General features: G+C 45.9%; 1 protein-coding gene across 4 annotated transcripts in view; it reads left to right on the forward strand.

The window, feature by feature from the left end:
• Positions 1-22,995, forward strand: part of rtkna (rhotekin a) — a 74,655-nt gene extending 51,660 nt beyond the window's left edge. For all 4 annotated transcript variants that reach the window (XM_088911997.1, XM_088911995.1, XM_088911996.1 and 1 more), the window contains exons 11-12: positions 6,512-6,616; positions 18,377-22,995. In XM_088911997.1, the coding sequence (XP_088768123.1) occupies positions 6,512-6,616; positions 18,377-18,933 (662 nt within the window). In that variant the 3' untranslated portion in view covers positions 18,934-22,995. The remainder of the gene's footprint in view (positions 1-6,511; positions 6,617-18,376) is intronic.
• Positions 22,996-24,442: the final 1,447 nt, after the last annotated feature.

Raw genomic sequence — 24,442 nt, forward strand, 5'->3', positions numbered from 1 at the left:
TGCCCCTTGTGGCTGTCTTAAAACAGAGCAGCTTGTTAATAACAGTGTGTCAAGCCAGACGACCCCCTTGTGTATGGCCAGTATCGAGACTGTAACAGTGCACAAACAATACTGCCGTGTCTTCTTTACCGCCTGAGGAGTGAAGCTTTGACAGTAGTTATTGTTGAGAGAAAGCACGAAAACAGAAAACTATTTCTACCATCTGTAAATTTAAAATTCTTTTTACTCTTTTGCAACAGAGCATGAAAGAACTGCCTAATACTGGCATCAGTGCAGGCCTGACGACTGTATGGTTACCAGTTACTTCAAAACGCATGTGAGAAAAAAACGCCTGCTCCGATTTCAGTTAGAGAATGCGTCGCTTTGGAACAACAAAAGTCACCTTTGCCCTCGAGCTTAGGAAGAAGTCAAAGTTATTGGCTGAACATGGATGGCAGCAGTGATATCTAGTGTCTCTGCTGGAGGAGGGTGGGGTGGCCAGACGATCCTTCTAGGAGACAGCCAGCAGTTTCCAGTTCTGGTACCAGCAAGAGGACAGTCACAGTTCCTGGTGATGCTGGCCACAGCCTCTGCTTGTCCCCCTGACCACTCCTCACCGAGGTGGGCGAGTGGCAGAGGCAGTACCTCCAGGATACGGGTTTCCCACATGGCTGAGGGCAGCGGCCTCAATGGGGTTACACGCCTGGGAAGGGCTGTGCCATCACGTGAGGAATCAAGTTCTTCAGAAAGTTCTTCTTCTAGAGGACTCCGGCAGGAGAGAGGATCACAGCCATGAGTAGCTTGAACAGGCCCATCTGAGGCGTCAAGGAGAGGTTTGGAGGCAGTTTCTGTGATGAGTTCCCCAACGCTGATTAGCGAACCCTGACGAAGACCGGACAGAGCAGTCATGCTAAATCTCCCTCTTGTTGCCCAGTTACCTGATACCAGTGCAGTTCCCGCGGGGAGGGAAAAAGGAACTCGCTGCAGTTCTGTATTCAGCACTGAGGAATGTCTGTATCGCCAGGGCCCAGAGCAGTGGAACAGGTCTGACGGTGGGATCGTTGACGAGCCCATCTGTCACCCAGTTCGAACTCGCCGAGCACTTGCAGTGCCTGCCCTCGCTGAGAAGGCAGTTCTTCTGGAACAAAGCATCATTTGTCATTTTCCAAAAGTCACAATCCGCAGATCGGGGGAAGAGGATATGAAAGGGATGTTGGTATTTATAGAGCTCTCTTCCCCCTCAGATTGACACAGGCCTTTAGCCTTGCTTGTCAGGAACCTTGTGCGATTTTAATTTGGGAGTTTTTAAAAGAATTTTAAAATGTTGAAGAGTTTTAAGATTTATTTTGATCAGTTGCAGTTTAGTAATTGTTTCTTCCTTGCTTTTGGAAAACAAATATTTTTCTTACGTTCAAGGACAAAAGTATTTTTCCGGCAGCCATATCACCCTGCAGCTCACAGCTGGCAGCCCACTGCAGCTCAGCAGGTGTGAGCCTGGTCAGTACCTGGATGGGAGACCTCCTGGGAAAAACTAAGGTTGCTGCTGGAAGAGGTGTTAGTGGGGCCAGCAGGGGGCGCTCACCCTGTGATGGGCCCCAATATAGTGATGGGGACACTATATTGTAAAAAGGTGCTGTCCTTTGGATGAGGAGTGAAACACAGGTCCTGACTCTGTTGTCATTAAAAATCCCAGGGTGTTTCTCAAAAAGAGTAGGCATCCTGGCCAAATTTCCCATTGGCTTTTCCCAATCATGGCCTCCTAATAATCCCCATCCATGAACTGGCTTCATCACTCTGCTCTCCTCCCCACTGAGAGCTGGTGTGTGGGGAGTGTACCCGTGCACTATGGCTGCTGTTGTATTACCCAAGTGGGGCTACACACTGGTGGTGGTGGAGGGGATCCCCATTACCTGTAAAGCAATTTGAGGGGAGTGTCCAGAAAGCACTATATAAGTGTAAGGAATTATTATTATTTTTTAAAATAATATGTGGAAGTTTCTAAAACAGGTGCAGTTTGAGGTGTGAGAAAAAAATGGTGGTCATGCAGCCTTCTGCCTACACTTCAGAAGTGAATCAGAGATGATTAATCAGTTATTAAATAGCAGCAGCTATAAGTCTTGTGGGCTGTGTATTGACAACAAATATCATTCTGAATATGTCAACTAACTCACACCTGAAGAAGGCTCCACGGCCGAAACGTTGTGTTTTCTTTCTTCTCTTTTCAGCGTGGAATAAACCTGTTACTTGTTCCTTTGTAGCCTGCGCATGCTGACGCAGCTCCCCACCTGGACTACTAATAACCATGCCCAGTATGTATTTACAGTTCCTACAGTAGACCGTTAATAACTTCTGCTTCAGGACTGGAAATGATTAATAGACCGTACTATAGTTTTTGAACAGAGGTGTACATCTTTACATAGATACTCTTGAAGCACAAACCCCAGGAGGCATGAGTGGAAACCAAAGGGTTGTGGAAGTCCTGGAGAAGACTATACCCTGGACTCTTTCAGAAACTGGCTGATGGGAGGTCCTTATGTCAGATAACTGCTAACTGCAGTACGAAACAGGCTGATGGGCCTAGTTTATTTGGAACTTTTCTTACATTGTTATACTTAGCTAAAGGTCCATTTTCAGGTTTCCTGAGAGTCAATGGCACAGATCCATGACTGAAATCGGTGAAGGCTCCATGAAGATTGGAGCAACAAGTAATAAAGCCTGAAACATGCAGTGCCTCAAAGGTTTTGTGCACTTTCAGCGTTTGTGACACATCTTGTCATCCATCCAGGTACAGCGCTGGCCTTTTCCTACAAACCCAGACATTCCATAAGCCTTTATTTTTACTTCAGATTGTTGACAAAGGGGACCTGACAATTTCGTTCTATACAGTACATTCCCTAGGAGGACATCATGGTGTTTTTTAGCCCTAATACTGGGGTTCTAAACAAACGTCAGCTGCTTATAAAATAAAGATGATCCAGGCAGGTTCGAGAATGCGGTGTGTTTCGGCAGTGTTGGATCTCTTCAGTGATGCTGTCAACATGAGCGACAGTACGTTACTGTTTAATAACCTCTCACTATTTTCGACCTGCATCAGGCCTGCATTCAGATACAGATAGATCCCTCATTTGCATTTTGAGTGATTTAGTGTGCCAGGAATCTGACAAATTTCAACCTTCTGTTTTCCATTTTACTGCGCATTTCAATCATTTCTTGCATTCTGTAACCACTAACGTGACAATTCACATAGCAAAACAACAGTTTCCTGAAAACAACTGGCATTCCTTTTAACTCTTTGGAAGGAGGTGAGGAACTGGGCAAGACCGTCGTATCACTATACTGTACATCACAGTGGCAGCACTGTGGTGCTAAAACACAGCCTGTGATCCTGGATGCCAACTTCACAATTTCTATGATATTTATAATTTTCGGATGCATTACTAAGACCACTGTGAAAGACTGTTTGAGATGATTGTGCTAAGAAGGCTGTCAGCCATGTCCAGAGTCGTGACCAGTCTTTCTAACACGGTCTAGTACAGGAGAAAAGGGTTGTTGGTTGTAGGTTGCTAGTTGGACATCTGTGACTGTTGCCGTTTCGACCAGTTTAACAAAGAGCCAACACAGCACCTATTTCAGCACAGCATTCTTAATTGGTCCTGCTACAGTGGTGCCATCTGTAAACCTTTGTAGCTGCATGTAGAACTGAACAGAAGCAATTATTTGTGAGCAGAGAAAATTATAAGTGCACACCCTTTTTAATTTTTTTTTTTGATCTGGGGGAGCTCTAAAAGGAAGTTCAGAGTCCAAAGACACTCTAAAGAACCCCGAGATGTTATTAGTTTCTACAGAATAGGTGTAGGTATTAAAAGCGTAACTAACTTACAAAAGAACGTCTTGCATAGGTGTTGGGAATCTTTGGAGGCCGTGCAATGGTATGCAGAGTGAAAGGGGTCAATGTTTTGATTTAAAAGCAACTAAAAGCTTTACATCAGAATGCTTAATAATGGGATGACTTTTAAGAGATTAATTGACAAACTGTCGTGACAGGATCATGACTGTTCCTTGACTCATTCACATCAAAACTGCAGAATGTTAAATCTTAAATTAGTTATATCAAGTGGTGTCTGTATCCTGTTATTTTTTATGTTTAGTTGTGTTAATCTCTTAAAAGCATGACTGAAAAGAACAGGCATTCAGCATAGGTGTTATGATTAATTCCTTTTACAGATCCTTATTGACAGCCTGACAAGAATGTTTATTCTGTATATTTATTCGTGAATGTGTAGGATGGAATAGGGTGTGACAGGACTGAGGAATTCCCTGTGCCTGGATTAATGGTTCTTGAATGCAGAGTTTTTATTTTCTGTCATGGTTTCAATGTAGCCTTAATTGCAAAACAACAAAAAGTGTAAGTGTTACATCTTAGCAACAATTACATAGTCACCCAGACAGGTGTGACTAAATATCCACAGGTAATTGTGATAGGTCTGTTTTACTCTTTTGTTTTTTACAGGAACCATAAATCTGCCTAGTATTCGGCACTGTTCCAATTAAAGAATAATAATAATTCTTCATATTTTCAATTCGGCTCAAGCTTTATTATCCCCTGGGGATATTTATATAGCGCCTTGCGTCCAATGGATTCAAAATTGCTTTACAGGCAGAAGGCATTCTCCTCATCCACCACTGAAGTGCGTAATGCACCACAGTCATGCTGCCTCTGTAGCCCGAACTATTCCCCAAGTGGAAACTAAATGGAGCAGTTTGTAACTCTTCTTATTTTTTTCATGCAGTTTCACCCATGATTCAGGTGCCTTTGGGTTCTGGGGTGTGTATTTCTTTCCTTTCTTTAGTGCACGTCTGCGCCCCTCTCATGCTTCATCAGAAACACATGCAGCTTCTTGGGAAGAAAAAGTGAAAATATGCTCAAAAAAGCCGTTAAAACCTCCTCAGGGCTGGTTTGCTTTCACAAAGCAAAGTCGCAGATCTTATTCCAGAAAATGAGCTATTCCGTCTTCCATTAAGAAACAGCTGGTTGAGATCCTAGGATCATTTAGCTGCTAATTACCAAATGACCTGGATGAGCTGAACAACCTCCTCTCATTTGCAACTCTTAGTGTGTTTATATGTGTTTATACAGCCAGGGCTCTTTCACCTTCTTGAGCACAACAACAAAGTCTAGCTTATCTGTTGATCGCCCATTGAGGAATGGATATGGCAGATAAGAGCTTTGGGCACATAAATACCTACTTGGAAACAACAACAGCTTGATGTTGTTGGGTTTCTGTTTTTTTCCTCGTCATTCCTCTAATACCTTGTACCATTCCCGTGCTCTAAATTAGCTGGATCGGGTCTCTGGAATCCAGTCCAAACTTAACAAGGAAATATCAGAGTTTTCGAGAAGTGAATCTCTCCAAATTCAATTGATACTTGTTGTTCAAGTTGTTTTGAGCAATCCGGGTTTCTGCGTTTCTCCCTGAGGCACATTTTCTCATTATCTGATCATCTCCAGGCACTGATTCCAAGACGTTTAACTCATAGCTTCTTGGCAGTGTCAACCGCAGATATATTCTGTATTATGAAGGGTGCGATATGCAGGTAGAATTTGGTTGCACAAGCAGATGTGAATTGATACCTGCAGTTGCACAGTAATATAAAATTGGCTCTGTGCTGGCTGTGTGATGGAAGATAAACCTGGCACCCTGCCAGTCAGTGCCTGCCCCTGCGCGGATTCCTGTGTCCGTAATGTGCCAGCACTGTTCTGCGTCCTGCCTTCCCTTCTCTGCTCCTGGGGATCATTTCTACTCTCATCCCTGAGCTTTGCATTGTGTGCTGGTGGTTTCGTACAGGAAGTCGACAGGGAACAGATCCGACAGTCTCCATAGGGAACAGGAGTAAAATTCCATTGTGATGCAACAGAACCTTTGGACATGTGTACATTGTAGTTCAAGGAAATGAAATGCACTCGTGTTTAATCACAGAAGCAATTTCATGGTGGTTAATGTTTTGTGCACGTGTTCAAAATGTGCGTTTAAATGCTTTTCATCCTCATTTGGAAACCGTTTCGGAAAGTTTTTTTGTACGGTCCTACACTGAGAACGTTGTGAATTTTAGTTTTATCTGTGTCGTCAGCAGTCCTGGTTAAATACATCGAGGGTGTGAATAAAAACAATATGGTGGACTGCTGGGCCTCCACCCTCAGAGTGGGAAACAAGAACTGTTTTCAGGTTTTGTTTGTAGATGAGCAGAAACGTTTCCCTGGGACTTAAGCTCCCCCAAATTAAGTAACATAAAACATTGCTGAGGGATCCCTCTGACCCCAAGATCGTAAAAGCTTCTAGGTACCTCCCCTCCGCAGAGTCCAGTGACATACAGGCCAGACAGGATCTCATGGCCGCCCTATAAATGCATCAGCAAGTTTAAAGTGCCTGATACTTGTGTATATCAGATGCAGTGTTACAGTGATGCAATGCCTGTGCTCCTGCAGTGCTCACGGGTGCCTGGGGTTGAACTGACAGCGTGTCTCCCCCCGCAGGTCAGTGGAAGCAGTGCTGCGATGAGCTCATGAAGATTGATGTTCCGTCTCCGCGGAAACCACCCATCGTCATGGCGAAACAGGGTTCGCTGTACCACGAGATGGGTAAGGATTGCTTCGCACGTCTCCCTTGTTGGACACCCGCACACCGGCTATCCAGATACCTCCTGGGGCTCTGTCAACCCCAGCAAGCGGGAAAGAACAAGTACCTGCTTGGCCTTCTTATTAGGGCTCCTTTCTCCTCTACTGGACCAGTGCCCTGCCCGTATGCAGTAAGAAGTGCTTTAACAAGTCATAATCCACTGGAGTTTACACTCACTCTGGCCAGTGTCTGAAGACTGCCTGACCATATGGCCCTGGATGAGAGCATGAATTTTTACAAGATCCCGGCGCGATCCCACTGATGCCCAGATCGCAAGAGCTGAGGGAACGGAAGATGTGGCCTCTTACTTTAACCCCTGCATGGTGAGAGGTGAAGAGCTGGACCTGCTTGTTGGGCCTTGGCACAGGTCCTTGAGCGACGGGTGGAGTAGGCGCCGTTTGCCCCACCACCCCCATGGGAGCCGAGTCCCTCCACAGGCCCTGGCAGAGGGTGAGGCGCTCGGGCAGCTCGGGCAGCATGTGGCCCCAGAGTCTCAAAGGCCCCTGGCTCTGTGATACCGTGTTAGAGTTCGCAGTTTACCAGCGTTTATAAATCGGATATACGAAGTTGGGTGGTGGCCAGTCAAGGGGCCCGTTTAACCAGCGCAGTCGGCTGGGTTTGTCTTTGTTTTCTTCATGGCATTGCGAGCTGTCCTCGTGTCCCATCGCCCCTGTCCCACACACGGCCTGTTGCGGAGCTGTGCCACGCCTGGGCGAGCAGTCTCGCCGCGGGGACGGCGGTCTAGCGGTCTAGCCGTCTAGCCGCGGGGACGGCGGGCGAGCGGTCTAGCTGCAGGGGTGATGTGCATTTGACACTCCACCTGGGCATCGAATGGAGCAGACACCAGCTCATTGGGATCTTGGGTCCTGGCCCTGTCCGTCATGCAGGGCCTGACACAGGCGATCATGACGAGACCTATATACCAATGGGCTCTAGAGGGCTGCAGAAATGGGCAAGTTGCTATTTCAATATGGCGAAGATCTGTGTTAATTATTTAGCTGCCCAGCTCATGGTGTTGACACCCACACCCTGGGTTCTTCAAGAAATGGCTGGGTGAGATCCCTTGATCAAACAGCTACTGAAAAACCCAAACAGATTTGATGCACTGATTGGCCTACTGTCATTTATAAGCATTCCTCTGTTCTGATGAGTATTGTTAAGGGGGAAAAAAAAGGTTTTATGTTTCTTAACTCCTAAGAAGAGTTTCCTTCTGGATAATCGAAATATGGAAGAAGCGCAAGAGCAGATCTGAAGCATTGAGCTGCAGCGAGAGTGACTACGGGGAAAAGCAACCTCAATTAGTGAGCTAATTAACTTCGGGGAAAACGGCACCCTGACCCTGCCCCAGATAAGCTTGCTGGCAGATCTGTCTGGGGGTCACTGTGTGGGTGGAAAAGACTTACAGCAGGCCTGCAGGAGAAACGACTGATAACATAATCTAGAAAAAATTAAATTCAGTTCAAAATACTTTATTCATCCCCTGGGGGGCAATTTGCTTAGAAAAAAAAGTATACAGCAAAACGGGCCATGATTCGTTAATCCAAGCAGTTCCACCTTCAAATCAGACGCCGGGGATCTCAGGACAGATGGGACTGCTGTTGTCATTGTTGTCAAACATGCGGACCAGAGCTGTCCGCTGGCCCCGAGGCTGTAGGTGAATCTGTTCCAGGACGAGTTTTGTGTTCATGAGTCATACAGTAAAAACACGCCCCTAAATATTTGCAAGCTCTGTGTTAATCCTGGTATGTGGAACATCTTCTTTAGAAATTATGATGTATCGGAGATATTAAGATATATATATTAATGGATATTTGGTTGTTGCGAAAGTTACTTTACTATTTGTTTCACTCACACACACCTACATAAATACTAGAATCGCCATTTTTCTTTTGCAGAAGCACCAGGGTTTTATTTCCTGGAGCAGAAAGCACATGAAGGTGGATTGAAGCCTGTAACGTAGAGGACAAACTTGTAAAAAAAAAATAGTCTTGGAGGTACACACATGCACATATCTAAGGAAAGCTGCGGTATTTTTGTTATGCATTGATCACCATGATATATCTCAAAACTCACCCAAGAGAAACTAGTGTTAATTTTCTTCACTGAACAAGTTCTGAAGACATTTGTAGGTTCAAAGGAGCCGAAACGCTTTGATTTCTCCTGTCTCTGAGTGGCTTTGCTCTCTCTCCCTGCCTGGCTGGGCTCAGCTGGCTCGGCCCGGGTTCGTTCTCTGTGCTGCACTGTGTATGCGTTTTCTCTTTTCTCTAACATGCCGACTCTCTCTCTCTCCTCCCTTGCTCCTGCCTGCCCGTGTCTTTGATCCTCTCCCTTCCCTTCATATTCATCTCTCCCCCGTTCACCCTCCTCCTGTCCGCTCTCACTCCCCACACCGGCCCTGCCGTTCCTCTTCGCCTGCCTGCCTGCCTCTCCCTCCCCCCAGGCCCCCCTCTCCCCTCCCCCTCCTGCGAGGGGCTGCTCCTGCAGGATAACGCTGTGTCCGCCGAGATCCGCGCTCTGCTCTCCTCCTATTACAGCGACAGGTGAAGTAACCACCCCCTCGCTCCCATCTGCCTCTCAGCCCCCTGAGCGCACAGTTACAGGGGAGCCTGTCTGCCCTCTGTCCGGCACACATCCTGTCCTGTGTAGCGCCACCCGTTACAGTCGGAACTTGTGTCACAGCACAGTGGGCAGCACGTAACAGTGAGTAATCTTGTATTAGACAGCCAGTGGGCAAAAACATGGAAACACCTGAGTAGGTGAGGGACACCAAGTCTACGGAAAGTCGGGGCTTCCAAACAGTTGTGGCTTATGTGTTAAGCAAACAAGTATCCCAGCATGCTTAGGGTCATATAAGTGCTGTTCAGGCCTTGCCAGTAAATATTGCTAACATGACTGCAAGAGGCAGCCTCAGTGACTTTGAAAGAGGGGTGATTACCGGGGCGCGTTTGGCAGGAGCTTCAGTGAACAAGACAGCGCAACTTGCTGATGTTTCTAGAGCTGTGGTGTCTAAGGTGACGTCAGCATGGAAATCTGTGGGCAGGACATCGACAGCAGAGGGCGACAGTGGGCGTAAGAGCGGAATCGTGAAATCTGTGCCTTCATTCGAGGTGTGAGGTGAAACAGCCAAGCCGCTGTGGATCAGTGGCCTGCAGATTTCAGGCTGGGGCGCGAGCAGCCAGTTTCATCAAAAACGGTCCGCTGAGAGCTCTGTAGTGTCATGGTAAAGTTGATGGTGCATGTTTGCGAGTTGGCTAATGAGCAGTGGAGAATGTGATCCGGTCAGATGAATCATCCTTCTCCATGTTCCTGACAAACAGATGAGTGCACATGCGGCGCCAACCTAAAGACCTCCACAGCCCGGAGTGCCTGGCTCCAGCAGGGCAGGGCTCTGGTGGCTCTTCATCTTCGCCCCATGTTTCTGCAGTTCTTTCCTGCTGCGAGGGGTTTCCTCCTGGATGACAGTGGCCCCCATCCACAGCCCACGTGAGGTCCCTCCATCGTTTGAGGAACTTGACGCTGTTATCCATATGTCATGGCCTTGTCGGTAACCAGACCCCTAAACCAGGCGATCATTTATGGGATATTCTGATATCATTTCCTCCTTGGCAGCACAGTGGCACAGTGGTTAGCGTTGCACTGGGGCTCTGGGTTCCGTTCCAGACCTGGGGTGCTATCTGTGCATGTTCTCCCTATGTTCATGTGGCTTTCCTCTGGGTGCCCTAGTTTCCTCCCACAGTCCAAACACACACTGGTAGGTGAATTGGATTCTGGGAAAGCTGGCCCTGATGTGAGTGTGTGTGTGTCTGTGCACTGTGGTGGACTGGCGCCCCCTCCAGGATGTACCCTGGGTGCATCCTTCCTGCAGAAATCCAGACACTGGTAGTACGTGATGGCCCCATGCCCTGTTAAGTAACTTTTCATTGGTGTTTCCATTTTTTCCTCCACTGCCTGTACATGGTCATTACATAGACCTATTTATTTCATTTACTATGCTGTGCTGAGTGTGAAGTTTGGAATAATATGTAAAAATGTTTATGTGTCTGCTTCAGCTTTATACTGTACCTGTAGGTCACGTAGGACTGGACGTGGAGCAGATTGTAAGGCAGGCATGCTGGAATGTTCCCAAAACACTGCACTGTACTCCGTTGTCAAAGACGTGCAAAGTCATGCATGGAAAGAAAAAGAGAAACATGCCTAGGTAATGAAGATGAACGTAATGTTTTCAGGTAGACCTTAGTTAAATGCAGTGGGTGATGAGTATACCACAAAAGCTTCGGCGGAGCGGTGGCACTGTGGCTCAGGATCTGCGGCTGTGGCTGGAAGGTTGCTGGTTCAAATCCCACGGCCGGCAGAGGAATCCTACTTTGTTGGGCCCCTGAGCTCTTATATGATCTCTTATATTGATTCACTTTGTAAAACAACAAACAGTGTTGAAATAAACTAACAGCTGCTGATTAGCTGTCTTCCCCATAACTTCTTTTTGTTGGTTTGTAAACTTCAGCAGCTGTAATGTTGGAACGCCAGTGCAGTCTCGCGCAACACCTTATCAGAAAATTGCTCATTGCTCACACTTGCTTGTTTCTCTGTTGTCTTCGCTATTGAAATTTGGAATGCTTTGAAAAAGTATTAATTTTCCACTAACTCATTCCGGATAAATACCTCAACTTTCAGTAGGGTGTCCCATGAAAGGTCAGCGCATGAAATCGATCACGACAATCTTGCACAAAGGGGAGAGAAAGTAGATCAATAAACAGTGAAGGTGACAAAAATGCAGGCAAGTCCAGCACGTTCTGGGATGCTAATTGATGGTGAGGAAACGAGATCTCAAAAAGGCAGGAGTCAAAATATGTCAGACGCTCATTTTTTCCAGTTGAATGAAGAATGACAATTAGACCTACTGCACACAAGTTTTAGTAATGACTCAGTTAAGTAAACAACGCTTATTTATTTTGGAACTGCACCTGATAAGCCTGCTTTGTGCTTGCCAAAGTAAATCTACTGCATGATGCTCTAGCAGGACAAGTAATGATTCCTTCAGGGAACCTTTTACAAGAGTGATGCTCCTCATTTGTATCCGCTTGTTTACCACAGTTGAGAGGTTTTGTAAAAGCCAGCTAATATTGTAGGAAATTAAACAGCAATCCTATAATATCTCCCCACGGTCTGTGAAAATAATTTGGCAAGATTACTTAACTCTTGTATTTTGGAATCAGTAATTACTTATGAAAGCAAGAGGGCAAAATGTTTGTCTCTTCCAACCGATGAAAATATAGTCTACTAACCTTTTTGTTAGGCAGGACAATGCATTTTTAAATTTTAAAATGCCAAATGTATAATCAATAGCTAATAAGCCAACTTAGAGTTTGGAAGAAGTATTGCACTAATGTCTTGTAATGTCCGAAAGAAACAAGTGTGAAAATATTAAATGTTCTTGAAGAAAATCACAGCATGATAAGAACTTCCCCAAAAAAATGCAACTGTACATTAGAAGCGCTGAAGAAGACAGGAGACAGAAATAGGGGAACTAAGCAAGTGTGCTAAATCTCAAGACCACTGTCTGGACGGTGTTGGTTTAGGACAGGAGGAGAACCCAGTACCTGCAGCTGGAGCTTGAGAAGGTGTTTCTGAGACCTGTGGATGAAGTGATGTTTTGCAGAAGACAAGAGATTTGATTTTGCAAGACGACACACTGGAACATATCTGACCTGAATAAAGTCCTCTGGTATGGCTGATGATATCAGAGCCACCGCCTTCTACCCTGATCTCATCCGAGCTCAGGAACAAAGCAAGGCTGGGCCCTGGTCAATACCAGAATGGGAGACCGAGACCTCAAATAAAAACAGGTTGCTCCCGCTGTAAGTGGACCAGTAGGTGGCGCTCTTCCTTCTGGACCAGAATTTCCAAACCGTTGCCAGTCTGCTGAAGACAATATCAGGACTGTCACTGTTCGAGAGAGTGTGGACTTGCAGGCTAAGGACTAAGGCACTCCTTTATTTCAGTTGGTGAAGCAATTTCATAGTTTCCTACCCGGTAAAAAGAATAATTCAGTTCTATTTAAGAGCATTTTACAACTATGTCTAATTGTCTAAATTGGCACTGATGTGTAGTGGGACAGCTCGTGCCCAACAGCTGTCAGACATCATGAGTGCAGGGGCTGCTCTATAGTTGTGGATGAAGTAGTCCCCCTCCTATACGTAGAGCTCTTGGGGATGAAAAGCACTGTACACATGCAAGGAATTCCTAGTATTTCTTCTTCTTCTATAAATGATATATTGCACGTAACTCAGTGAAATTGTAGACAAATCAGACAGGCCTGAGGCTTTGCCTGCAGGCATGCAGTGTGGTTAGCACTGGAACACTAAAGGTACAGTGTGCTACATTTGTGAAATGTCTGCCTGTTGACCTCACTTGAATGCTGAAGCAGTTCTCCATTAGACCATAATAGCCAGAACAATGTGCCCCAAGTAAGATAAGAGATAAGATCACTTTATTGGCCATATACAATTTCTTTTATTAGGAATTTGTCTTTTTACATACCCCAGCTTGCTCTCCCTGAGACACACAGACAGGGAGAGAAGCTTGGGCTCAGAGCGCAGGGTCAGCCATTTATACAGCACTCCTGGAGCAGTTGGGGTTAAGGGCCTTGCTCAGGGGCCCAACAGAATAGGATTCCTCTGCCGGCCGCAGGATATGAACCGGCAGCCTTTCAGCCACAGCCGAAGATCCTGAGCCACAGTAGCTGTATCATTAATAAGTAGGTATTAGAAAAGTAGCAATTGTTTCCACTAGTTTCAATCAGAGGACCCTATCTGGACCTGAGCTATCTGAGCGTCCACTCCTGGTCTCTCTGCTGATTCATACAGGTCTAACCCAGTGGTGCAGTTTTGTAACTCACCAGACTAGACAAAATATAAAATAAAATGAAAATGGGACTTAAAGACACTGTGTTAAGTTAAGGGAAGTGTAGGGACTGAAATTACTGGAATTAATTATTTTTTTCACTGCTGTGCACAGTGTGTCTCAGAAGAAAGCATTGTACTTGAGGCATTACTCATGCCGGTGATTCTTTGCGCTTAAAAATGCTTGGAGTTTTCTTGCTGGTGGGATGCAGTATCGGGGGAAAAATAATGAGGAAAAAACACAACGATACAATAAGAAGCCACTTCGATCATGAATTGAGATTGCCTTGCGATTGACCTGTTGCAGCAGCTGTCGACAGCAGGCAGCGCTCAATGAGCATCTCAAAGCGTCCCGATTCCTTACCCACACCCGCAGGGCGATACTCAAGAGTGTTTGCTCTGTCTTTCCTGCTCCAGGTTCTGACACCTTGTCCTGTCAGTAAGCTTTCTTTTGTATATCGTAGATGGGCGCAGCCTCTTGGCGAAATCCCTTCTGGGGTTTGAACAAGGCTCTGTATTAAAAGTAAAAGGATGTTGTTTTTTTTGGTATGTCTGTTTCAAACTGTAACCAGCTGTCATTAGTCGCTCTGCTTTAATTTGAATATATGTAAGAAAGTAATTTATTTTTTTTAGGCGTAAGATTTTACTCCCGTAATGCCTGCCTCATGAAATTGGGAATACGCTCATTGTGGTACACCAGATGAATCAAAATGTTCAGTTACAAATTTGTAAAAGTGAAAAGCCTTTTCTCAAAACTTCGGATGAGACGTAAAACCGAGGTCCTGACTCTCTGTGGTCATTAAAAATCCCAGGGCGTTTCTCGAAAAGAGTAGGGGTGTAACCCCGGCGTCCTGGCCAAATTTCCCATTGGCCCTTACCAGTCATGGCCTCCTAATAATCCCCATCTCTGAACTGGCTTCATCACTCTGTTCTCCTCCCCACTGAGAGCTGGTGTGTGGGGAGTGTTCTGGCGCACTATGGCTGCCGTCGCATCATCCAGGTGGGGCTGCACATTGGTGGTGGTGGAGGGGATCCCCATTACCTGTAAAGAGCTTTGAGTGGAGTGTGCAGAAAAGCGCTATATAAGTGTAAGCAATTATTATTATTATAAAAACAAGACCTTAATGAGGCTTTCTGGTGTTCTTGCATTCGTGTCTATACCTCTGCTCACAGCGAGGATAAATCCCAGAATGTTATGAGTGTTCACATTCTCTCTCTTTCGGTTCCTGGGGCTCTTTCAGTTGAGGGCTGTCAGGAGACGCCAGGGTCACCTGGGAGTGCACAGTCAGAAGGCTGCCTTCTGGAGGAAAGGAGGAAATCTCTGTCAATTGTTTCGGGCTGCAGTACTTCAGGGGAAGAGCTTAGGAAGGGACCCCGGCCTGGGTGGGGACCCCGCGCTGCAGTGGAGTGGAGCGGCTGACTGATGCAGGGAAACTGCTCCGGTGCTCCTCCCACCTTAAGAGAGTCACTGTGAACTTGACATTAATGTGAAGCATGTTCGCGGCAATGAAAAGTGACAAGCTCCCTAAATGTTTTAGTCTCTGTGCATTGGCTGTGAAATGTAACAGTCTGCTCTTCTTCTTAATCTCCAAATCTTTTATCTGTCTTAAACCTGTTCTGCCCCACCTTCCCGGCTGCATTTTCACATGGCTTAATTTGTACACCAAGCTTCCCTACAGGCCTGCCTGTCCTTGGAGTGCACTCCGAAACCCTGTGATAACGATACTAACGATTCTGACATTCCTGCAACCAGGAAGACAGTCATCCAAAATTCCCCACTAAGACACTAAGCTGTCTTTCTCTTTGTTTTGTTGTGGTTTTGTTTTTCCAGATTTGGCATAGTCTCTCTCTGGAGCAGGTGCACATGTCAGTCACCGGCTCCGCGCTGATGTTTACTGTGATAAGGATGTTCGAACCTATCACAGCGCACGCAGGGGGGTGATGTCAGTCCTTGCTCCCTGCTGTGTAGTGGAGCCTTGCTGTGCGCTGATGTGTTCCAAATGCAATCCATTCTTTTAGTATTTATTTGGGTGACACTTTCAGCAAATGCAACATTTTATACAGCACGGTATATTTGCCTGGAATTATTCAGGGGGAAGTACCTTGATCAAGAGTACAACAGCAGTGTCTCACCTGGGATTTGAACTGGCAACCTTCCTGTTTCCAGTGATGAGTCCAGAACCCTAGCCACTGATCCATCGCTTTAATCCACAATGTGGTAGTAAACCGCAATGCACAAATCAAGTTGTAGACAGGGTGCTCACATTCAATTCAAATAAGATTCCATAGAAGTTATTGTGGCAGGAGAAGATTTGGGAGCTTTGTCGAGAATATTCACTGGGCAGTAGCAAAACATAAGACTGAATGATATATCATTTAAATTTAAAGGGGATCTGCAATGCTTTTTTTCAGATTTTGAGAATCAGCATTGATGAGTGCATTTCAAACCACAAGAAAAGTAAAATGCACACAGTCACTGGTAACTGCAATTTACACCACAAAATAGACTAAATTTCCAGGCATGTGTAGCACCATGTTCTGCAATTCAAAACGAGACAGCAAAATGTCCAGTGAGGTGAAGCAGCCCTGTGAATACATCTCTTTTAATCCAGTAGACATACTGCTTTTGATTTCAAGATGGTTTTGCCAACAGATACTACTCGTTAATTCTGCATGCAGATCACATCGGAACATTTCTGTATAGAAGTATCTGTATAGCCCGCATGGATTCTCTCATGCATCACGTTACGTTTGCCATTACGGTGACTAGTGAGCAGGAAGGGCTGCAATTCATGGGAACTTGAATGCGAGTTTGCGACCACGTGGCAACTTACAGTACTTTCACAAAGTTCACAATTTTGTGCTTAATTCAAAATTTTGTTCATTTTTTCTCTTCACGTCGCTGAACTTATTTTGTTACCGAGGTTTTAAGAACCGGTCTGAGAAATTGGGACTGTTGTGAATGATTTAGTTGCAAGTTGGATACTTTGGCCCTGGTAAAGGCTGGAGCAACCCGGGATACGAATTCCAGAGCCAGACAGGAATTACGGCCTGGACAGAACACAGGCGGATCCTGCAGGTGCCAGTTATCAAAAGCAAGATGGCAGAAATTACAGGCATAGTTCTCAGCGGGACAAATAAGCGGCCGTCGGACTGCAGGAGAAAGAGCTTTTCTTGTGCATACAAGGCGGGTAGAGTTCCCAGCCTGAAATCTTTCAACAGATAAACACCACAGCCTCCAGTAGGGCCACAGTGTAGCCTCTTACCCCCACCCAACAGCCCTGCAGAGGGGAGCTCGCACAGGTGTGATGGCATCTGACTGGCACCCATTTAGAGCTAGTACCTACAGTAGCTCCGTTCACGTTCCCCCTTCATGCACCAATCTTGTTATCATTGTGACTTATTTTTAATAAGTACAAATAAGCATCAGTGGTGGCGGTCGGACAACAGTTAAGAGTTTACTATTAACACTCCGTCAGGTATGTACGGTTGTTACCTTTACTAGACAGATATCCCACCTGTTTTAAGTCTGTTTTAAGTGAGGTTTTTTCTGTTGTGTTTAGATCCCACTTGCAGGCAAGACTAAAGACCTACCTAACAGATTTGACCACATGTTTCTATCGGGTAACATCCTGGTGATGCCCTGGACTCTGATGTCGCCAGTTAGTGCCATGCTTTGAGCAGAAGTCATTCATATACTGAGACAACCACAACTGGATCTCTTCCTAACTCAGAATCTCGGGCATGCCTACAAGCCCATGCCACCGGGCAGGACTTGAGATCACGGGCCAAGCCCAGAGTCCCATGTTCCTGTCATTCACAAACCCCCCCCAGCTCAGATGTTGGTGCCAACCAGAGAAGTTCTCGCCACTCTTGTCTGAGCACATGTTGCTAGTGACCTGTGATTCTGGGATTACGAATGGAGAGTCTAGTTGTACAGGGAGCAGCAGAATTCTGGACCAACATGTGCCTATACTGTCTCAATCTGGCTGCTCGAAACATTACCCCCGAGGTGGGCAGCATGTCCTGGCGCAGTGGCATGGACTCTGTGTGGCAACAATCGGAATCTGTGGTTTACAGGCCAAAACCAAACCATATTGCAGCACTAAAGGAGAACATGAGGAATTCTCCATCTTCGGAATCATCCCAGAATGAATTAATGAATGAATGTGTGTATCAGTGTTAATGGCAACAGTTTTGAATCTGATCTTTTTCTGTCCTTCCCTCTGGTCTGATTCTTAACTGCTAGTGATTTTACTAGCACTCTGTATATTTAAGATTTAAAGTTAATTATACATCATAAATCCAGTAAAGAAAAGCTAGAGCTTTCATCCTGAGGTAATGTAAGTGCTTATTTCTGGGGCCTCAGACAGTGTTTAATACTGCTTCTATCAGTCCTGCATTTTTTTTAATAAGGTGTTTTACATCACAGACCCCAGCACTGACAAGTTATGCTCAAATATGTGATTCAGCTCTATGCATTTTATTCTTAAAGAAAGTCATGAGTTTGCTAAATTAGAATATTGACACCCAGAAGGACTGTAGCTGCTATCCTGTATGTGCGCCTGTCTGAGAGAGTGAAGCCGTTGGGTACTCTGAGACAGAAGGCACAGTGTTGGAGGCTTGGGAGCTGTTGGCGTGCTGGAAGTCTTCATCTATACTGCAGTAAGCAAAGCAGCAGCATCTGGAGAAGAGTGAGGCTGGGGAGTTTAGTCCTGTCCCTTGAGCTGCCGCTTGTCCTGTCTGTGGCACTAACAGGAGAAGAGACGTCTCTCTTGCGCAGTGTTTTTCTTCCCTCTTACCCTTTCTCTCTCTTCCCCGCAGTTATTGACGCCTCTGATGACATCGGGACAGTGACCGACATCCTGGCCCAGCGCGTGCAGGAGTTTGACTTGAGGGGACCACTGGGGGCCTCCCCTCCCTGGATGGCTCTCTTCGAGGGCTCCCCGGCGTGCCAGCGACCCCATCGGGGAGCCGGACACAACCCCTACCCCTACTTCCACTCGCGGTCCCCACAGAGCGCGCAGGGAGGCCCGCCTTCCTCCGACAGCGACAGCCCCCGCAGCGCCCGCCGCGCCTGGGAGTCCCCCCTGCCGCGGCCCCGTCCGCGGACGCTCTCCCTGGACGCCAAGCTCAGCAGCCTCCGGGGGCGGGGCTTCAGCGTCCCCGCGTGCCTGGGCCAATCGGCCGCCTCGCGCGCCGCCCAGCCCAGCCTCTCCTGCTCCAGCTCCACCTCCACCTCCAGCAACAGCTCCAGCGAGGGCAGCACCACCCCCGAGTCGGACAGCGCCCCCTTCTCTCGGCCCTCGCCGGCGCGCCGCAGCCTCAGGAACCTACGGGCCAAGCTGGACCCCCGCAGCTGGCTGCAGACGCAGGTGTAGGCCGCGCAGCCGGGGGGGAGAGGACACGTCGCCGGCGGCGACCGAGAGGGCATCGTCTTCTCCCCACCCGGGAGACGTCGTTTTGTGAAAGGTCGGGAAGGGTACCGTTGACTCATCAACCGCGAAATCTGCCCCACACAGCCATCCCCTCTGCGTGCCCAGCAAGCTGCCCCCGCGCCGGCCAGGCAGGAGGAGGGGAGCGGATTTCAGCGGAGGCTGGAGGACTTCAGATGGGAAGAGAGCGTTTAGACCGTCCCACCCGTTGAGTTCACCCAGTTTTCGAAAGACACCATTGAATCGACACCGCCGTGGCCTGGAATTGCGTCCCCGGCCCCGTGTTTTTCATCCAGCTGCATGTCCTGCACCGGGAATGGGAATGGGAATGAGAATGGGCTTTTTGGAATAAAGGATCAAAGGCAGTGCGGATGTGCCAGTCAAGTATGGCTGTTTGATATCGATTTAGGTCCCCCCCCTTCCTGGAATCTCGGCAGCGCGTTCGTTGAGAGAACGTGTTGGCGAGGCGTCTGTTCCGTGTAGCTGATTAGATGTGACGGTTAACACACGCCGATCTCCACCGGTAATGAGATGAATCGAGAGGGCCAACACCCATTTTGCTCACAGACTTGGCTTTGCGCTCCTCCCTGTTCTGTGTTGTTTCGTTTTTGTCCCAGGATATATGCGCTGTTGCTGATGGGCTTTTAGAAACTGAGTGGAGTCTGCAGCATGTGAAAAAGCTCGAGCTCGAACTGAAAAAAATCGTGTGTGGATTCTGTAAACGGGGGAGGGGGGGGGGGGTTAAAAAGGAAAGGTGAGATCCCACAGAAATGAGACGATGTCTCAGGAGTGACTGATTTTTAAAAAGGTGGATTTCTCGGAGAGCTAGCTGCCGGTGTCGAGAGGGTGAAAGAAGAGCTCCCCACAGTCCAGCTCCCGCCACAGCTCATGCCCTCCTCCTCAGACACAAGGCCCACAATCCCTCTGGGGCCCACAATCCCTCTGGGCAAGGAGGCGCTGGATCGCGATGGATTCTCCCGGCAGTATTTCTAGGTGAAAAACAAAGAGGTTCCCCCTGGAAGGATTTTTATTTCCTCCCTTTCTACAAGGATCGAAGTTGTTGGAGTCATGCCATTTCCCTGATTAACACCCTCCTGCGTACGTGAGAGATAAGCACAGACTCTGAAATTACCAGTTGAAATTTGAGCTCTACTGTTTTGAACGTAACACAGTTGTTGTACTGTCTCTTCATATTTCTGATGCAATTCATCCTGAGACTTTTTTTTTTTTAAACCAAACGTTTCACAGGCGGCCACAGCTCCGACTGGTTTCAGACGCCTTCAGAGAGCTGCGTCGTCGGGCAGGGTGTCCAGTGGACTGATCACGCCCGTGTCCCCTGGAGCGCACGGCAGTGGCATAGACCACACCGGGGCGCTCCAGGGAATGTGATAGGACGGGAGCCTGTCCGTTCGCTCTCTCCGCTCCCCGGCTCAGCAGGGGCAAACGGTGCCCAAAGGGGTGACCATGAGAGTCGGGGGGTTGTTTAAAAAAAAGGGGGTCTCCCTGCTTCACTTCTGCCAAGTTGACTATGTAGGGAAACATCTAGAAAAACGTGTTCACCACCAGGCTCCAATCTGGAGAGCCTCGGGGGGACCATTCTGCCATAATGGGTTAGAAGTGTCTGTATCCTCCAGAGGCTTGAATATCACTCCCTTCGCTGGCCACCGAATCAGGGTGATCATACACTGCAGCCGGATTCCCAAAGAATACGTTAATCAGTGTATCATCTGTGACTGCAAGGTTATCCCACGTCTTTGACAGATAAATACAGCTGTTTTAAAAACTTGGTAAGTGACTTTTGAGTACGGTTGGCAGATATTGGTTTATTTATAGAAGCAGCAATGCCTGAAGTTTTATCTATTCCAGAATGGAAGGTGCTGTGTATTACTCATACATGAAGAATTGTACCAGCATTGATGGATAAACTGGAATTGAATACAGATTAGATAATGAATAATAGCAAGACTTATCATCTATATACATTCAACTTTATCTGTTATACACATATTAATATCATGTAAATATGCAGTATCTTAAAAAGCAGTTTAGATACTATAGTAGATCATTTTAATTTTTAGCATGAAACCTCTGATGAAAAAAACCCAACTCTTTACAATATCCTAAATGGCTCGGTGACAAGTAAAGAGTAAAGATATGAAAGCCAATTATATGAGATATGAGAAAATAAAATAAGAGGCATTTTGGCTTTTGCTGTGTACTTTATATGAATACAGCAATGTAGTACAACTTAATTACAGGTATTAAAAACATTATGCATATTGCATTCAGTTTAGACATGTAAATGTGGAAATCGTAACTCAGAATGCACTTACCAGTGTTTTTAATTAACCAAAGCGCAGAGGGAGAGTACAGGACCATGGAGGGGAGTGAAATCACGAGGGCGAAGTGGGAGTGGGGTGTGAGTGGAGTGTGACAGTGTGGGCTAGTTGTCCCCGGTCTGGCCTCCACCTCTGAATACCCCACTGCTGTGTACATTTTGCGTCAACAGTATTATTAATTACTGATGTACTGCATGTCCGACATGCATCTCTGTTCCGTTTCCTTTCCTTAGTGCAGCGTCTTTAGCCAAAGCTCAGGAAATCCCGTTCTTGCCTGAGACCAGGCTGCACTGCTCCTGTATACTGTAGCTTCAGTATTGCTCATCCAGCCTGTACTCCCAAGCAGATGCGTTTTACAGTCCTGGACTCGGTCTGGATTCCTTACAACAATACAGCATGGCCTCTGCATCTCTGCAGATTCTGCATGAACGGACTGGTGCATGTGCTACAGAGTGCTGCACTGCAGGCTTTGCATGCAGTTGATGCAGACCATGGATTTGACTCTGTAAACGTCACTAACACACTCTTCTTTGACAGTGGAGGGGATTGGTGTGAGTGGGAAAATGTTTTGCAAATACCTCAAGGGGAAACCCGCCCCTGACTGTTGAGAGAGCTGCTCAGAGCTCTCCAAGCTTCTCTTTTTAGTGCATTTTATATTTGGTTTACTACAGGTCTACCCATGAATGAGCAGATCAGCGGATGTACTGACAGGGAATAACAGTAGTTTGATACTGGTGCTGAAATGGTCCCACATTTTAAGAAAGCTTCTCAAAACCGACTTTAATGACACTGAGTCATAGTTTTTGTTTTTCCTTGGAGAATTAAAGAGTAGGCCTCAGGTCTTTTTCTTCTTACTGTGGATGTAGATTGGAAGTGCTGTTCTGAAACAATGGGTGTAATCATTTCAGAATTCCTCATCAAATTCCCTACAGCTTAGTAAAAGCTGGCCAACCTGATCTTGTCCCACTTAAATTTCTATCACGAAATACTGCTCCCGCCCCCCAAAATGTAGTTGTCTTGTATAAATCAGGGCTTTTCCTGTGGTCCAGATGTTGTATGATGTAATGGAGACTATACAGCACTATAACTATAGTCTCAGCTGGGATATGTGTTGGAAAAACTGGCTGGGACCATAGTTTTAAAGTGTAACTTCAGGTGGTTCTGTGGAGGAGGATAAGCGTATTGAAAAACCTGGCAGGCTTTTGTCTTGATGAATAACATAAAGCAGTCCGTGCTGTATTCAGACAACATGGAGCAAGCTGCTCCCTGGTAACTCTAGCTTCCTATTTCTTTATTTAATAATGACTATAAACTATGCCTCTGTGTTTCTGAGAATTTAATGAGCTGTGCTACTTTCACTAAATAGTAAATATCTAATGCAGCATTTGTTACTGTAAAGTTTTGTAATTTAACTTTTTCTTCTTTTTGAGATTGTTAAAAAGTATTTTGCATCATTGATTTTGTTATACATACAACTATATGGATATATTATTTTAACAGAAGAGAACAAATCTATTACAGCCCAGATGGGAACCCCTGACAGTTTGAAGAAGTTTATGATCAAAGCTCACTGTTAGCTGCATGCTGAAAAAACATCAGGAAGAACAGAAATGTGTAATAACAGATATTTAACTCAAAGTGTACAATAATAAATTAAAAATACTTTATGAATTATGATTGAGCTGTTTTTTTTTTATTTCTTCCTGTTACTGTTTCCAAACTTGATTAAAAACAAGTTTGTTTAGAGTTTTTAAAATAAAGCTATGGTTCAAGAACATTTTTGGCATCTCTGAGCTGCTAAAGGTGATGTTATTGTAAGTGCGTAGAGACTGCTGCACATATCACACCACAAAACACCTTGGTAGAGATCATTTATTTCTTTTTACACTTGTTAAAATGTTAGTATCCTTTTGAGATTTTTTTTAACCAGCTTTGCATATATGTACAGTAGTTCTCTAACATGTAACGTTGCAGATGTGCACACGAGTCTTTAAATCTGTGTATTTTCAACAAGAAACTGGTTCCAGGCTGAGGGTATAAAAAGTGTCCTGATGTACTTTTTATCCAGTGTTTGCTTTGTTCTAGAACAGGACAACTCTACTGGTCTGTGGGATATATCATTTTGACATGGTAGTGTTCTGGACGTTTGCCATTCTCTCGGGCTCAGAAATCAACAAGCTGGTACTGTACATCGGAACCCTTTTCTTCTCAAAGGCCTGGATCCCTAGTTACTTTTTCAAACACAATAGTTAAGTGGCAGCCAGTTTATCATGGTTTAATCTGACACATTTAAGAGCTGAAAAGTTTGAATTCGTCCTACGATTAGATCAAGCTGGAATGCAAACCAGCAGGTGTGTGTTAACAACAGCACTGAAGGTCATCATAGATCAGTTGTTTTTATGTCTACAGTACGGGCCCCAGCAGTTGTTTCCTGAAAACCGGGTGGAAAAAAATGGTACATATTCACATATTTAGTTTTGTATCGGAGCTGAGTTCTTGTAAATTAAATCTAAATGACTTCAAAATTACTGTTTTCATCTCAGCAGAGTGGCAGTGTTGGGTGTTGGGAACATTTTTCTAACCCATTATTAAATTAGCTACACTGTCTCTGCTTTGTCACGTGCAGCCTGTGTAGTTGTTTTTGTCCTTGCTGTCAGGTAAAAGCTGGCAAGATGTAAGAGTGTATAAGTCTCATTGAACTAGCATTTCCAGAACATCCCTTTATTTTGAATGTAAAACCTGGCCGCCTTGGTTGTCTTAAGTTATTCCACTCCATTTAAGTTACAGAATTATAGGTACTATACATATTCCAAAACACATTGTTAAAAAAGTTCCACAAAGGCATTTGTAAAAGGTAGCACTATTTGTGTCGCTTAACGAAACCTTTCTAGGAACAACAACTTCCCAACTTCCAAGAGTTCGGTGCTTTGGAATACGTGTTGAGAAACGTTTGGCTTAATCAGCTTGGTTAATAGGTAGCCTCTTGGCCACGGGGCGAGGAGGCTCGAACCCTTTCAGACTGAGTGAACCGTGGGGCAGCTGCAAGGTGGGGATGGTGGAGGAGGGGGAATCCTGGAGACGAATGCGAAGGGAGGTGTGAGTCCAGTTCATGTAGC

This window comes from Atractosteus spatula, chromosome 3 (assembly GCF_055471065.1).
Source record: "Atractosteus spatula isolate fAtrSpa1 chromosome 3, fAtrSpa1.hap1, whole genome shotgun sequence".
In the NCBI taxonomy this organism is placed as follows: Eukaryota; Metazoa; Chordata; class Actinopteri; order Semionotiformes; family Lepisosteidae; genus Atractosteus; species Atractosteus spatula.